Source organism: Haemaphysalis longicornis, unplaced genomic scaffold, assembly GCF_048455015.1.
Source record: "Haemaphysalis longicornis isolate Haplotype H1 unplaced genomic scaffold, Haemaphysalis longicornis Haplotype H1 scaffold_4, whole genome shotgun sequence".
Taxonomy (NCBI): Eukaryota; Metazoa; Arthropoda; class Arachnida; order Ixodida; family Ixodidae; genus Haemaphysalis; species Haemaphysalis longicornis.
In genome coordinates, this window is record NW_027526361.1 from 116,818,312 (window position 1) to 116,834,854 (window position 16,543).

General features: G+C 46.4%; 1 protein-coding gene across 2 annotated transcripts in view; it reads right to left on the reverse strand.

Moving 5' to 3' along the window:
- Positions 1 to 203: 203 nt before the first annotated feature.
- Positions 204 to 16,543, reverse strand: part of LOC144179297 (NADH-ubiquinone oxidoreductase 49 kDa subunit-like) — a 36,458-nt gene continuing 20,118 nt past the window's right edge. The window contains exons 6-12 of one of the 2 annotated variants that reach the window (XR_013324197.1): positions 16,229 to 16,348; positions 11,180 to 11,309; positions 8,694 to 8,789; positions 4,880 to 4,963; positions 3,637 to 3,861; positions 1,622 to 1,679; positions 204 to 378 (exon numbers count right to left, since the gene is read on the reverse strand). Coding sequence is in view for 1 of the 2 variants with exons in the window: in XM_077707595.1 (XP_077563721.1) it covers positions 341 to 378; positions 1,622 to 1,679; positions 4,880 to 4,963; positions 8,694 to 8,789; positions 11,180 to 11,309; positions 16,229 to 16,348 (526 nt within the window). In the remaining variant the exon portion in view is untranslated. The remainder of the gene's footprint in view (positions 379 to 1,621; positions 1,680 to 3,636; positions 3,862 to 4,879; positions 4,964 to 8,693; positions 8,790 to 11,179; positions 11,310 to 16,228; positions 16,349 to 16,543) is intronic. The other variant, XM_077707595.1, reaches the window with a different exon arrangement.

Genomic DNA, 16,543 nt, shown 5'->3' on the forward strand with positions numbered 1-16,543 from the left:
GTTTTCGCTTAAACCGAAGTAAGGAGAAGGTTAGGGGTATTATCAACACTTTTTGCTTTCCATTGCACTGTTTTGATTATGGAAAACAGTGCTGCAGCACAACATACTGGGGACCGCTGTTTTGTTGCAGTGCATCCAATCCACATGGCAGAGAAATGTCTCTATTGCATTGCATTACCATATATGATAGGCTTGAAAAAATGCAGCTTTAAGAGTAGCGTGCTTTATTCCTTCACTCAAAACACCATGCTGATGCATGCAAGCTTTCTTTGCCTCGATTTTGGCCATCTTCTGCAATGCACAGACAACTGTGGTGCAGAGATGCTTCGGCAGGTCAGTCCTAGCGGTCGACTTCTCCGAAAACAATGTCGAGAGTACCTGCAAAGGCACAATTTTTTGTCATTTGTTAGAGACTGATGTCACCGCCAAGTTTCTTCCAATCATGGAAAGTTGGCCAATTTTTATCATTTTTCTCCGCAAATAAGACTTCATTTTCCCCTTCCCCTCCACATGTATACTGCTGCTTATTCACAAAAATGCCATTGGATCGTTCACCTTTGAGCGTTGTTTTGCTGTACCCACCGAAATTGCAAACGGCCTCTATAGCAAAAATTCCCAGGCCACCAAGTTAATGCAAGACAGGAAAGAAAAAAATTCCCGCGCCTTCCCACGAGGGGAACACGAGTAAATGCAGAGCATTGGGGCCTCAGTACTGATTGAAGGCAGTGTTGCTTCCATCGCTTCTTCCGTGATGCTGGAGTAGCAGACACGAGTAAACGTGGGCACGAGCGTCAACCAAGGAAGGAAGGATCAACGCAGTGACTGAAACACGAGAGACCGCTAGCTGCTATATTTGCAGCGCGCGCAGTAGAGGGAGAGCAGTACGGGGGGGAGAGCGCGCATGCGCAAGCAGCGCGCGCCCTTCCACGCCCCACCGCGCTGCTATCACGCACCTGTTAGGCCGAGACCGCGACGGAGCGAACGGGCTGACTACGACGCATGCGCGCGCCAGCTGCTGTTGAGAGAGAGGAGGGAAGGAGAGGCGCATGTGCTGCGGACGCGAAACTGTTGACACTGTCCGACGCAGGAACAGGCGAGGCTAAGAAATGCTCTGCATTTAAAAATGGCAGCATCTCCACTCCGCGGATGATGGCGAGGGTGCAGAGTACGGGGACTGGAAATGACATCCAAGTTGCGCCCCAAGTGACGTCCGATTTGTGCCCCGACCGTCATTCGATTTGAGCCGCGAGTTGTACCTTGATTATTCCCTAAATGAAACTGCAACTCGCGACTCAAATCGAATTTCGCTTATTTTCGCTTGGTGGTGGTGTGCGTGCAGATGGACACGGACGGACATTGGGAGGTCCTAATGTCCTAAGGTACTCTGCACCGTTACAGGCTAGGGAGTAAGCCATTTGACTCTCGGGTACTAACTCACGGTCATAGCCCAATGGGTAAGACAACCTTACACTAACTGTCTGGTCTACCAGACACAGGCTGTAATCCTGCCGGTGCCTGCGTTATTTTTTGCGATTGTAAATGCTATGCGCACGGACGCAGACGGACATTGTGCGGTCCTAAGGTACTCTGCACCTAATGCAATGCAGCATCATGCACTCACCAATAATTGCCACGATGTCGGCTAGCATGTGTCCTCTGCCAATGAAGTCCAGCAGGGACTGGAATGGAAGAACACAAAGGGAGACACTTTGAACGAACATCGCCTTTCTCATCACTGCACTTTCGAGTCCTCGTTCAGGCGTATATATGTGCACAGGCGAGTACTGAGTGATACCGCTGATTGAGGCTCATTCTTTCCTCAGCTGAAGTGGCAAAAAGAAATAACCGTCTTGAAGGGCAGCGTCTTGAAAAAGACTAGAAATAACTGTCTTGAAAAAGACTAGACATAAGTGCCGTCCTGTAGTCTTCTTTTTTTTTTTTTTTCCTCTTGTATGTAATTGTCTACTACGCTGACCTTCAAGATGTTAAACTGATACCAGCTTGTCCGAATGTCGATTCTTTTCCAAAAGGAAACAAGTATATGTTCCCGCACATTACAAAACAGCATCACAGGTACCAGAGCCTTTTTATTTCGCAGATTAATTACCAGTGTGTCCCAGGACATGTCAAATTAGCATAAGTGATTCTTGTGATAACTTAGACCTGTATATCTCTTTTGTTACTGCAAATTCACTGTGGTCACTAGAGCACTTTTCTCCGTCAACGCCTTGCATATGTATGCCTTGTGTATGTAAAGCCTTAACTGTGCCTTGCTTGTAAAAGCTGTCCCGAGGGAGAACACTTGAATCATTAGAAGCAGAGTGCCCATGAGCCGTGTATGTTGCAGCAGCAGTTTTCGACTATGCCCATTCACCGACTAAATAGCGCAGCCTGCATGATGACATGCAGGTTGATGACAACCTGCCATGTTCAGGAATTGATGGGGCAATCAATTCCCTACATAGCCACGGTGCAAAAATGGTGACCAAGCACTTTAAAGGGACACGCAACCACTTTTTGTAATGTGCATGTCCCCTAGCTAGCATTTTATGTAGTGGGGTAACAAGAAATTTTCAAATAAATTGGTGGAAATAATTTTAATTTGGCACTGAACTTTCTGAAGTCTGAAAGGTGCCGTCGTAGTGTCAATGCGATACTACTGTACGTATAAAAACAGACCTGTCAATTTGAGCACGTGATTTAAAAGCCGCATAAAGGTATAGGAAAGACTGCGTTTTCTTATTGCTTTAGCTGGGGACGAGTTTTTCAAAACCTTTTTATTTAGCATTGGTTTTGGCAGCATACTTAAACCTGGTAGATCTAAAAATTCCGCTTTCAAACAGGCTAATGTGAAACTGTTTTGGTTTAAGGTGTTTTAAGGGGGCACATGGGTCTTAGGGGCCAAAAAATTACCAAAGAAAGCATTTTTAGGCGGGTTCGATTCCTGGCCGCGGCGGTCGCTTTTCTGATGGAGGCAAAAAGCAAAAACGCCCGTGTGTACGAGATTTCGGCGCATGTTAAAGATCCCCAGGTGGTCAAAATTAATCCGGAGCCCTCCACTACGGCGCGCCTCATCGCCTGCGTTGCGTCGGCGCGTTAAACCCTACAATCAATCAAATCAAGCATTTTTTAGGTATCACTTTTCTCTTGATTTGCAGAGCTTTTCCTTCAAACATTTTGTACGTGAAACAGTACCAGGTATTTATGAAAGCCGTAGAGACCCGATTTCAACGAAGAAATAATTATTCTTCCATAATTTCCCACTTATTCGCCACGAGTGGTATCGCAGTGATACCAAATTGTCGAGAGGTACATCCCTGCATGTAGTGTAGCTAGGAAGGTCATTTCTTTTGCACTGTGAAGCTGAATGTTTAAACCATGCGATAAGGGAAGCAGATTTTGCATTTTGTGCTTGAGTAGTTGTTTAATTAGTGGTATTTTTAATTGGTTAGCAGGAGTAGTTCAGACCTAAAAGTTAGAATTGATGTAAACGTGTATGTGATTGCAAAAAAAAACTGCTTCCCATGTTTCATTCTCCACAACTTCTGGTATCTATCCATGTCTTGCTGGTAATCTTTTGTTGAATAGTTTTTTTAGATGCAGAGCATCTCTTAGTCGACCCTCCGGCGTCCGCACCTCTCCTCTTCGTCCCCCTCTCCACACCAGCTGGGATAACGCCGCTCTCCTCCTCGCCGCTCGGCTCATCTCGTGCCGGCTCAGGAAGACACCCGCAACACTGTGCGTGCACGCGCTGCTCCTCCTCTCCACACCACCTCTGCGCTACGCGCACTGCTCCTCCTCTCCACACCAGCTGTCCAATCACGTGCATGCGCGCTGCTCCTCCTCTCCACTCCCTCTGCTCTGCAAATAAACCCCGTCCGCGCTCCGCTCAGTTGCTTCTTCGGTACTGTGCCGTCCGATGACTGGAAATGGACGTCAACGATTCCGTCAGCGAACTGGCTGGCACACCTTCAACCAGGGCCGTACCCAGAGGGGGGGTTTGGGGGTTCAAACCCCTCCCGAAATCTTTTCCAGGCAGCAAGTAAACAATACTTACTGATGCTTTCAGCAAAACTACCCCCTTCCCAAAATTCATAACCCCCCCCCCTTGAAAAAAATTTCTGGGTACGGCCCTGCCTTCAACTAGCGCCAGCCAGCACACTGTCAGAACTGCGAGCACCTCCGAAGACAAGGCTGCACAGAGGAGAGCTCGTGACGCTGAAACTAAACGGCAGCATAGAGCAGCGGATTCCTCGCTTCGAGAACGAGAAGCCGCTTTGAAATGCCAGCGTCGCACAGAGGATTCCTCGCTTCGAGAACGAGCAGCTGCAAAACGTTCCCCACTACTCGATAAATATAGAAGACATTTAATACGCTATTACACGTGTCTTTACTCTAACAACCAATTAACACGCTACTACTCCACGGCTTTGCATCCCCCTCAGGGTTCCCACGTGGGAAGATGGTGTAATTTTTTTTTCTACTGTTCTCAAAAACAATCAAGGATTTTTAAAAATTAACACAGAAACTAGTTGCCCCACATCGAAACTAATTAGATATTTGAAATCAGCTAAAAAAACTGAACAAGCCTATGAAGTTTCATCAGAATTGGTTGGAAAGCAAAAAAAAAGTTTCTAAGACCAGTGTGCCCCCTTAGTGACGCCTCCACAAAAATCTGTTGTCTGCCCCTTTGAGGCGCACCTCTGTCCACATGGAAATGCTAATTGCATCAATTATCTCTGTGAAAGGCGCCATTTTCACTGGAGTTAACAAATTATGTCGCCAGGTGCCGCGCAAGTTGTCTGATGCTGTGTGTTCTGGGTGCACTTTGAAATCAACGTTTGCCCGGAAATGATGTAAAGTGAGGTACAGCGCTCACCAGGTGGGCGAATCCGGGTGCCTTGATCTTGCATCGGTAAGGGCAGCTGCTTCCGTCCGACAGTATGTAGAGCCCAAACTCGCCCTGCAAGCAGTTCATTGACATGCATTGTCAGATGGAGGCAAAAAGCAAAGACGGCAGTGTGTCTAGATTTCAGCGGACGTTAAAGATCTCCAGGTGGCCAGCGTATTAAACTGCCAAAATCAATTATTCGTTGATGCGCACAGTATGGTAAGCGCCCGGACTGAGCTACAATGGAACCCCGTTACAAGAGACAGTGTCTATCGTACCCGATTGTCTCTTACATCCATGGATGTAAGAGACAATCGGGTACGATGACACTATTCACTCGCACGGTTGGCTGCCCTATCTTTTCCATTAATTTTACTTCTTTTATAAGAGGCATTGGATATAAAAGATAGTTGTTTGTAACAAACAAGTTATGCTTGAATTTTGGTCATCAATCTCACTTGTAACAGACATTTTAACTTTTGAAGCGGTGCCACCAGTCACTCACTGCAGTTGCAACCTTGTAGGAGCAAAGGGGTACGGCAGACGTGTGCAGTCACTATTATAACTTCATCAAACACGGAGTGGTTCAGACAGCTTTAAAACGATGACGAGAAGCTGGCAACGGAAACCCAATGTACAGAAGTGGTTAAAGCTTTCTGCCAAGTGTACGAGTGCAACTGCACATGCGGGTGGGCGCCTGCGCGAGCCAAGAATACCAGGAGCGTGCACTGGCCTCTCCCGATCGCGTAGCTCCCAATCAAGAAGCATCGCAGATGTCGAGACTCAAAATCTGCGATGCTTCTGCATACAGCGGAAGAGAAAGCTTCAAGAGGCTGTTGTTAAAAAAAAAAACAGTGTAAATACTACAGCCATGGAGCAAAAAAAGATTCAGGACCACTTCATGAATTGTGGTGGCAAAACGAATCGCAAAAGACTGTCTGCAACATGATGTAGCATTCTTTTGTGCTTGTTTTTGTCGTAATGTGCCTACACTGAACTGGGGGATTGATGAGTACATAAGTGAAAACATGGCACCCTGCTTAAAAGAGACGTCTCATATAAGAGACAAACTGCTCTCTAGTGTCTCTTATAAAGGGGTTCAACTACATGAGAGCCAAAATTGGTAGTGATGGTTACAGCTTGTGTTCGCTATCATTCTTCCGTTTTTTTTATTCTTTTCTTTTTATAGTTCTTGTTTTTTATAGCTCCGTCAGCTCTGAAAATCTCTGCTGGCTGCATAAGGTGTAATTATTTGTACCGTGTGGATTGTGGTAGAACGCATTTTTACGTTAATGGCAGTCTAAAAAGGGACGATTAACCCTCATTGTATAAGTTGACCATAACCACTCATGACTTCTCTCACCGGTTTTGCACGAATGAGAAGCATTGGAAATGAATGCGACGTCAGCTGTACATCACCCTTTTTTTTGGCCCAAAGGGCTCAATGAAGCAATACAGCTTCAGTGTTGATGGGATCATGGCTTTCAAAGATTGTTTTAAAGATCAGGAGCTGCTGAAGCACAAACGTTCTAGCCCATCTGTCTGTCTGTTGATTGATTCAATCACCCAGCCAAAAACAGGTTGAACATGAAGTATATATTGGAAAGACCGTTCCAAACCACAGAAACTGCTGACATGGCTTTCACATGTCAACATTGTTCAGCACAAAGGAAGCTTCGGGCATGTTTCAGGCAAATTATCAGTACAAAATGGAGAGTGCCAGCGTTCTTTTAATTTAAAAACACTGTTAGAGTGATTTTTATGGTATCAAATGAAAAAAAAATAGCATGTCAAAAACGGTGCCGAAGAGAGGCAACATAAAAGCCAACACTAAAACAAAGGAGGTTGCCTCGAGCTGCTTCAAGAGAGAGAGAGTAAAAGTTTATTGAAAAGGAGTAGAGGTCGGCCTGAGAGACTCATCTTGTGCCTGCTTCTTCCCACTGAGGCAAGGGTACGGGGAGCTGCTTCTAGTACAACAGAAAATGAAGGCCCCAACAGGGTGAATGCAGGAAAATTTAATTGAAGGGAGCAAATCTCCATCGTATTCATCCTGGGAGGAGTAAGAGGAATGGAAAGGAGATACAGTAGAACCTCATTACAAGAGACACTTGGTTATAAGGGACATCTGAGTGAAAGCGGATCGGTTGGTTTTCCTATGTTTGCCATGTTAGCAACATTGCGTACAAGAGACCTTGGTTACAAGAGACATGTTTCTTGGGTACCTTGTCTCTTGTAACGAGGTTTTACTGTAGAAGAGGTGTTGCATGGCAGGGGCAGCAGCTGACATTTCTTTTTCGACGGCGTTTGCAGCGGGGCAAGCAGATATGCCGTCATTTTTTTTATGCTGGCCTTAATTTGTAGAACAATGAGTGAATAAACAGTAGAAGAAGCGCAGCACACACTTTCGATTTGTTCACTTCTGCAGGTCACATCATAGGGAAACAAAAAGGAAAGCTTTCTATGTGCCGAAGAACTCAAACCACACACAAAGATGCACATGCCTGTTTATATAAGGGCAGTGACATCGTAGGAAATGCACTGTGGTTATGCGCCTCAAATCTGCCTTGCAAATTCACAGGCACTTGTTCAAGCACCATGTGCAGGACGTTTAGTGTGGCCAAGATATGCGCGGACTCTGTACATTCGCCCTACATACATTTTTAAAGCATTAAGTGGCCCATTGAGTGAAAAATTAAATCCGTTCCACTTAGTGCGAAAGCTGTCGGGAGTCTAGAGCAGTGATCCGCCATAGTGGACTGTAGCGCCGTTATCCGCTGACTGCTACCACCCAATGCAATCGAAATTTCCCGCCTTCGTTCGCTGTGATCGCGATCGCCCCCTATCTGAAACAGCGCCAGCAGAAGTTCCGTTCTTTTTGTGCCTGCTTTTCCTCCCACGCATGCCGGCATTGCACAGCCACTTTTTTTCGCTTACTATCATAAAATCCAACCCAACGAGCATTCTAACCAAAATGAATGCGCGCGCTGCCGGTTAATTGCATATATATTGCCTAGAATGTACCTTGCAGTTTTCTTTGCGCTAAACAACGGGGCGATGTATTACAATCGCCAGCAGTTCACGAGTTTCGAACGCTTGTGACTATATTCCAAGCCACTGGGTTACGCCGCGACGACAGCCGCGACGACGAAACGCCGTGGGGCTCTACTTGGGTCCAGTGAGCGAGCTAAGACGACAAGGCAAGCCCCTTAAGTGCTCTGCACTTTAGGTGTCGGCATTGTCGTCGGTGCCGGCATTGTCTGTAGCAGCGACATGGCACCTAAACTTCCACTGGCTGCGAATGTTGGCATAGGCACCAGCCTGACATCTCCATTTGCTGCAACGCAGCAGAAAGGGGGAACAAAGGCTGGCCTAGCCTAGTGGAAGCCAGAAGGCTTTCTGCAGCAAACTGCCACACGAATGCTGGCACTGCATGTGGCGCTTCTGCTCCATGGTGGCATTACAATACTGGCATATCTGTTTGGCACAGTGACATTTCCAGGCAGCTTAACTGGACATTAGGGATTTCACGTTCCTAAATCTAAAAAAGTGTTTCAGTGTTTTAGGAGCGTTCACCCCAACGTGAACAGTTTTACGACTTGTACCTGCACGAAAATGAGCAAAAGTCAAGTCATTTAATCATTATAATAGTCGGGAGAAGAGGTGCTTTTTGCACCTACTGATTCGAAATTGGCTTTAGCAAAGCGATGCCCAAAAAATCTACGCAGGAAACCTGCCAGAGTTAGCCAAAATAGTTAGGCTTCGCATATAAAGAAAGCGTTTTGCAGAAATATTAGTAACGTGCCTTTGGCGCTTCGACCGCAGTGTAGGTGACGCCTGGAGGCACCTGGTATCCCTCCGTGAAGTGCTTGAAATGGTGGATCAGGGCCTCCATGGAAGTCTGCGAAGGACATCAGAGCTGAATCGCCTTGTTTTCTATTTTGACGATATTAGCGTATTTGTAAAGTTAAAGGAGTACTGACACGAAATTTCAAAGCTGAGATAACTATGTAAAACGCTTCCTTTTTATCAGGAGATATCTCCCAGCAAGTTTCAACAGCAACCGTTCAGCGAAACATATTTAAAATCCACTTTAATCTTCGCCCGCACGAGAAAGCCCAGAGCGGGCCGACGTGACATCATCTGCTACGTGCCCCAAACTGCCGACGTCGGGGCTCCCGTGACGAAGCCGACGCGCTGGCTGTAATTGGCGCGCGCTGCTCGGGCGTGTGTACACGTCATGGTTTTGGGACTGACGTCATGCTGCCCGGGCCTGTGGGGACGGCGAAAACCTCGGCCGGTCTGGGCGCGCGCGTGCGCTCGCTCGCGCGCGCTTCCAGAGAGGCAGCGATACGGCAAGAATGGTGACGCCATGTGATACATGCTGTCATGGCGGCCGCTCGGCGTTTTTTTGTCGAAACCGAAACTGGCACGAATAAACGACGCCGTAAATGAATGTTTACGCTGCGCTCGACCGTCTAATCTGTCATTCTATGATTAGTGGGCTGGTGGGCACGCATAGCAGCGAAAAAAACGTAACATAAAAATTTCGTGTCAGTACTCCTTTAACCTTTCTGTATATATAACATATAGAGGTACGCGAAAATTAAACTTGGCACTGCAAATCAAAAACAAATAGTAAAAGCTGACTGCGAGTTGAATATTTTTGAATATGAATGATAAAGACCCTGCCAACTGAATTGAGTATTTTCGAATTAATACTGATATACTTGCTTTAATATGCATAGAGCTTGTAAAGCTTAGCTACAAAAACACTACAAAGAAAAAAACAGATAACTTAGGCAGTCAGGACTCACATCTGAGTGTTCATGTATTATCCTTGATTTGTACACAAATTTAGAAAAAGATTAATACAAAATGACAAAGCAGTAGAACAAAAGCTTGGCATTAATTGCTTTGGAGAAATGAGTATTCGGCAATGTAGCTACTGTAAATACAGGGCACATTTCTCACTGGTCCCTCCAGTCATTGAAAAGAGCCTGGGCATGCTTCTATTTATGATGCCAACTACTATGTCACTTAGGTGATTTTCACTAAGGGTGGTATGACCTTAGTGCAAACCAGCAAGTAACAATCCTCGATTCCTCACTCAATCTGCTGTGTGGGCCAACACTTGGTGTGGACAAGAAATTCCTTTCAGCTGACAAATTTTACGCAAGTTTTACGCAAGAGTTGCACAAGATTTTCATGTGTTGGGCTTTTTGCGTATCTTCGGCATCACACAAAAAGGCCAACATGGGCAATTATGCCATGCAGTGAAGCTCGAAGGTTAGGAGCCATGCGGCAGAGCCAACTTTTATTTCTCTAGTATTCGCAAATTTCAAATATTCGAAAACTTCGAATACTTTAGCAGCAAAACTGCGCTGCAAATCGAATCGAATCGCAAGCACTATTCGCCAAGTAATCAGTGTTTGGAATACTCTCACACCTCTCAATTATAGACCATCTCGTTTCAAGGTGCTTTTTGGATCAACGACGTGTTTGTCCGCAAAACGCTGTGCAGACATTTATTTCATTGCAACTTTTCCCTATCAGGAACCCTAGTGTTTGCATTTGAGCGTGCATTTGCAGATAGGTTTGTCTTTGCATCATTCTTGTTCAACATGTGCGATTGTAAAGCATGATGTAAACAATGTCACAACATAAACGTCCTTTGCGCGAAGTTGAAGATTAAACCTGGGGATTTACTACGGTCTTGAAAAACCACCTGTAGACCACCTGATCTTCCGTGAGCAAAACAAAATATCCAGGAATAAAATATCCGGCATGCTTTCCTTCGTGACATCAGAAAGGATCTAAAAAAATTTGAAGCGTGATTGTACTTTAATTTTTCACGTGGAACGACACCAATAAGGCCACTAAGGTTCATTTTAGTGAGTTCTGCCGATGTTCACGCAGGAATGACGGCTGCTTATGCAAGCCGTTGAGTCACGAATACACGATTCAAGAAAACGCGTAATTGTTGCCATATTCTCCTCGTCTCGAAGAGGCTCGGTCCTTTCTACGTGACACCCGCCGTGGTGGCTCAGTGGCTAAGGCGTTGTGCTGCTGAGCGCATGGACGCGGGTTCAATCCCGGCCGCAATGGTTGCTTTTCACATGGAGGCGGAAAGCGGAAACGCCTGTGTGTCAAGATTCCGGCGCACACTAAAGGTCCCCAGGTGGTCAAAACTAATCCAGAGCCCTCTACTACAGCGCGCCTCATGACCCAGCTATAGATGTAGCTTTGGCACGTTAAACCCCATAATCATCTTTCTCAGTTCTACTATACCTTCATTTCATGCCTGGGCGGAGGCACGATCTTGTAGTCGTCAACCTTGACGGGACCTGTGGGCATCTTGTTCATTGCCTGGTACATGATGCGGAGGCTTTGCCGCATCTCCTCAACTCGGCAAAGGTACCTGGGAAAAGGAACAATGCACATTTCATCCCAAAGCGACAACCACCGAGGACGGCTCGGGTTGTCAAACATATATCCCTCATAAAAATTTTTACCAACATTGAGTTCAATGTTTGTTGACAAAAGTCGACAAAAGCTACCAACATTGAGTAGACTGTCTACTTACTGTCTATAGACTTCCTAGCAACAGCCTACCAACTTTTTGTCAACCATTGGCCACCGTGTTTGAACTGAAACGTTTCTGTAGACTTTCTACAGAAAGTTTTTTGTAGACTTTATACTCAATCGCTGTTGCTAACCGAAGCGTTTCTGACAGGATATTCGAAACGTGATGCAGTGAGAAAAGCCGGCCATTCCTAGACCGTGGTGTCAATACAGCTTAATAGAACGTCGTCATTATTGCCCTTTAAAAGATCGTTTAGTGGGAGCAAAAATGAAAAAAAAAAAAGAAAGCAGAAACAGATTAGGCCTCGGGAACCTCGTCTGCGAGGGTTCACATTTTGCGGAGCCACACATCCACACGCGCACTTTCTGAAACACAACACAACCCCAGCTCACAAACGTACTACATCCGAAAAACCACAAGCGCTTGCAAGCAGTGCACCGCACAAATGCTAGCAGTGCACTTCATGTATATATACCCGCCAGCCGCGGGATGCCGATGCCGCGGTGAGGCGCGCCTCTCATTGCATGTTTACAAAACTACGCGTTATTATTTCCAAAATATAATACCGCGAAACACTGGAACGTGAGCAATTGCACATATCTTCATGTTTACTTTATTGTTGCAAGCTGTAACTAAACAAAACGGAAATCTGGAATGGGTTGCGCGCCGCGTTTCGGCTGCCTCCGGTGATTGACGCGTTTCTCCCGGAGGTACGCAAAGAGGGAGGGGCGCCGCTGGCGGTTGGCCGAGAGCGACCAAAACATCTGCGCCGGCCGTATTAGGTGGGCATAGCAGGCGATTTTAGATTATCGCCGTTGTTGGAGACACGTCCAGTAGTCTGTCGCGAAATATTTACTGGCATAATTCGTTCCTTTCAACCATGCATGGCACTTAGCTTGCGCAAATCAAAACACAGTGACGAGCGGTTGCGCGTGGTTGATGCCGCTGGCTGGCGCTTGTTCGGAACCGCTGAATAGTCATGTTGATCACCGTGAAGAGTGAAAGCGAGCGGGTCGTGAAGTACCAACCCGTGCGGCTGAGGGACGAACTGGTTGTTCCGAGGGAGAAACTGCGCGGCTCGAGGTACGAACAGTGAAAGTTGCTCCCTTTTGCTACTTTTTTTTTCTCGGGCTGCACAAGTGTGAAGATACATGCAGAGAGAGAGGGAGAGAGAAAGATACGTGTGTGTGTGTGTGTGTGTGTGTGTGTGTGTGTGTGTGTGTGTGTGAGAGAGAGAGAGAGAGAGAGAGTATGTGTGTCTGTGTGCGTACGTGCGTGCGTGCAGGCGCTCGGGCGCGCGTGTGTTTGTGTGTGTGTGTGTGTGTGTGTGTGTTTAAAACCTGATTCAAACAAAGTAACGTAATTTGGTTAAAGTCAAGTAAATAGTTTGTCCCCAAATATTGTGAACCTGTCCTGGTATTTAGCAAAAACCAATATGAATTAATTGAAATCGGACTCCAGGACGAAATAAAAAGATGTTTGCGTTAAATTCAACTTGAGACAAAGCGTGTCAAAACACTTTTAGTGGTCATCCTACAGAAGCTCGTCAACAGACAAATGTCAACAAAAATGAGGTAGACTTTCTATATACAACCGTCAACAGACAAATTTGCGTATCCCAAGCAGCATTGGCCGATTTGCGTAATGTCAACGTGAATTAAGTAGACTTTCTACATACAACAGTCAACAGACGGGTGTCAACATACATTCAGTAGACTTTTTACAGACGACTGTCAATAGAATGTAAGAGTATGTAGGATAGCAATAAAGTTGGTAGGATGTCAACAGAACGTCTACAGAATGTAAAAAAGCATTTTTGTAAGGATATACGTTGTTTGAGTTCAAATTAGAACTCCATGTGTGATTGCCCTCTCACTTTTTTCAAAGTTTCTATTAATGTTGCAATGACCATGACAGCAACAGAGGGGACAGAGGTTACAGGTAACAGAGTGGGTCCCTAGGGAAGGCAAGCGTTGCAGGGGGCGGCAGAAAGTTAGATGGGCGAATGAGATCAAAACGTTTGTGAGGTAAATTGGTCGTAGTTAGCACAGGACCGGAATAATTGGAGATCTATGAGAGATGCCTTTGCCCTGCAGTGGGCATTTGCCCTGCAGTGGTATGATTATGATGATGATGATGATGATGACGCCCATGACAGGCAGGGGTGAGTACAAGAAGCTATAGTGAGCGTTCGGGCATAACGATTGTCAGATTGCATTTAACTGTATGCATAGAATTTCTCACTAGAGCCCCTGTAACTTGCTTTGGTGAAGTTAAGATGCAAACTTCAGGTCCAAAATCTTCTATTCCCGTTATTTTTTCACATAACTGGCCCAGTTTTCAAAACTTAAGTACTCGAAGTGATTTACGGCAATCTCAGGGGCGCCTGTACATGAATGTATGCGACGCGGCTTAATACAGTCGAACACGGATATATCGAACACGGGTATATCGAATTATTGTCTATATCGAACCCATAAATTATCCCCTTGCAAATTCTCTATAAAAGTATAGGAATTCGTACGTTTATATCGAACCGTATTTTTCCCGACATCGGGTATATCGAACGCCGCGCGAGCTGGAAGGTGCTCTTCGGCGGTCGCTGCATCCCCGATTGAGGTTGAAGAGGATGTAGATGAATGCGCGGGCATGGCGAAGACTGGCTCGCGGAACTAATCCCCCCTACCGGAAAGAATTTGCGCTTGCCCAGTCGGGCCCCGCTACCGGCCGCCGTAGCGTTAGCGGATGGCGTAGCGTTAGCCCCAACGTATACTATATATAGCGTTAGCCCCAACGCTGGGAAAATGTGAAAATTTTGACAGTGCGAGTTAGGGATGCCCCGACTGCGCACGTCCTTTTTTTTTTTTTTTTTCGGCTGCGTACGTTCCCTGGCTTGCCGAAAAAGAGTTTTTTTTTTCGCTCTCTGGATGTCGTCTCTGGAAAGGAAAGAGGGAACGGAGGCGCGCGAGGCCTCTTCCTTCTTTTGCATTTTGCTGCTGTTGCTGCTGTTTGGCGAGTTGTCCCGTACCTTTCGGAGATCACTGTTTCTCTCAGAGATGACCATCGCGAGCGCTTTGTTGGAGTCCGTTCAGAGAGCCTTGGAATTGTTACCTTCAAAGTCCTTGTGGTACGCGCGCGCTGTTCTTCTTTTGCGTGCGTGTTGTGCATGGTGTGCGAAGGCGCAGCGTACTGCTGGAATTTTCTAGTTGTGCAGCCTCGAGAAGATCGAGACCAGCGTCTTTAATTTCATTTCCAGGACGACGAAGCAGGCCAAGATCAGCGATTTTTTTTTTCACGGAAATAAAGCGTCCTGTTGCGTCGTGAGTGCGGAATTAGTTGTCATTCTTGAATGCGACGATCGGTAAGTGATCGTCCGACATAAGTGACGTCTCAGAGCCCATATTTTTTATATCGAATTTTTTATATATCGAACTATTTCGCGATCCCCTTGGAGTTCGATATATCCGTGTTCGACTTTACACCTTTGGCTGTTATAATGCACCGGTATCCATCTGCCGACATGGTCACTATTTTTGGCAATGATGTCGCCAACCGTGTCTCTTTGCATCTGCACATGGACATCCACTGTGGCTCTGACAGAGACCTTCCTGAATGACACTAGTGAACATTTGAGAAGCTGTTCCATCCGTGCTTGCATAGTCAACCAGGAACCCTGTTGTCGTCCGGGCTCCCGTTGAGTTGACACGCGGCTCAGAAGGGCGACGTGGGGAAGTTCTCAAAGATGAGGTGCAATCAAAGAGCTTGAGACGTAATTGATACAATGAAAAGAAGTAAATACTTTATCAGCTACTTACATACGCCACATCACTTCCAACTGCTAAGTTTAACTCCGAGTCCCCATGAATCATTTGAGCTACAAGTCCAACTGTAAGGCCATGGGTGCACATAAATGATTGTAGCACTCCGAGTCCCCATGAATCATTTGAGCTACAAGTCCAACTGTAAGGCCATGGGTGCACATAAATGATTGTAGCAACCTCGAATCAGAACCCAATTTTCTCTGGGGCCCCTGCAACAAGTTCGACAACCTCATGGCTTGAGATTGATCTACCGAGCCAGAACCCCAGCGCATGCGTCCTCTAGTCGCATCGTATCCCTCCCCCACGCAAACCGCTACCGATGTATCGGGAAAGATTATTCTTTGCCCTGCAGGTTAACACCTTCCCACACTGCACCAGACCTCACCTCTTTGACCGCACACAATTTTCCCAACTTCACCTCTTGTGTGGAGAACCTGGGACCCTCAGCTGCATAGTGTTAGGCTGCGACAAATCTACCCTGGACCCGCCAAACCTCAACCTTTCCACAGAGCTTTGAGAGAGAGCCTTGGCCAGCTCCGGCCTAAAAGGTTAGCCACGCTTGATCGAAAAGCTGTCAATGCGTCCCGAGCTCGAGGATCCTGGAAGGAGGACGCCTCTCTAAAGTCTTTCCCCGGCTTCATTAAAGTTTATTATCTCCATCCCTTAAGCTTGCGTGGGTACTTACCTACCACCCAAAGCGCAGACGAGAATGCTTTTTCGCTTCGCTTTAAAAAACAATGTTCCTCTGCACTTCAATGTGAAATATAATTATAGGATCCATCCACACGCTCCGCCTGTGCCTAAGGCATTGGCTTTAAAATAAGGGCCCATATTGTGCCTACCTGTTCCACAGGTTGAGAACACCCTGGCTTTTACCTTCCAAAAAAAGGAGAAACACCGGCAGGGGTAAGCACTGTGATGAACCCATCTAACCTGTCGTAGCAGTCCCCCTTGAGGCCGATTGGCACGTCAAACTCAAAGTCTTCGTAGGAGTCGTACGGCTGGGATTTCCTGAGGTCCCACTTGATGCCGGAACCTCGCAGCATCACACCACTGGTCCGGAAAGAGAGACAACAAAAGAGAGAATTAGATGTGTGACAGCGGATCCCACCACAGGAATGCAAAATTAAATTCATTATGACCCGGCTGCGGAGACTCCTCGTCTCACGCTTTCTGTCTCCGCTCTGAATTCAATTAATTTCATTGCTTGCAAAAGAGCAGAGTAAGAAAAGCCCCCCATGATTGTGT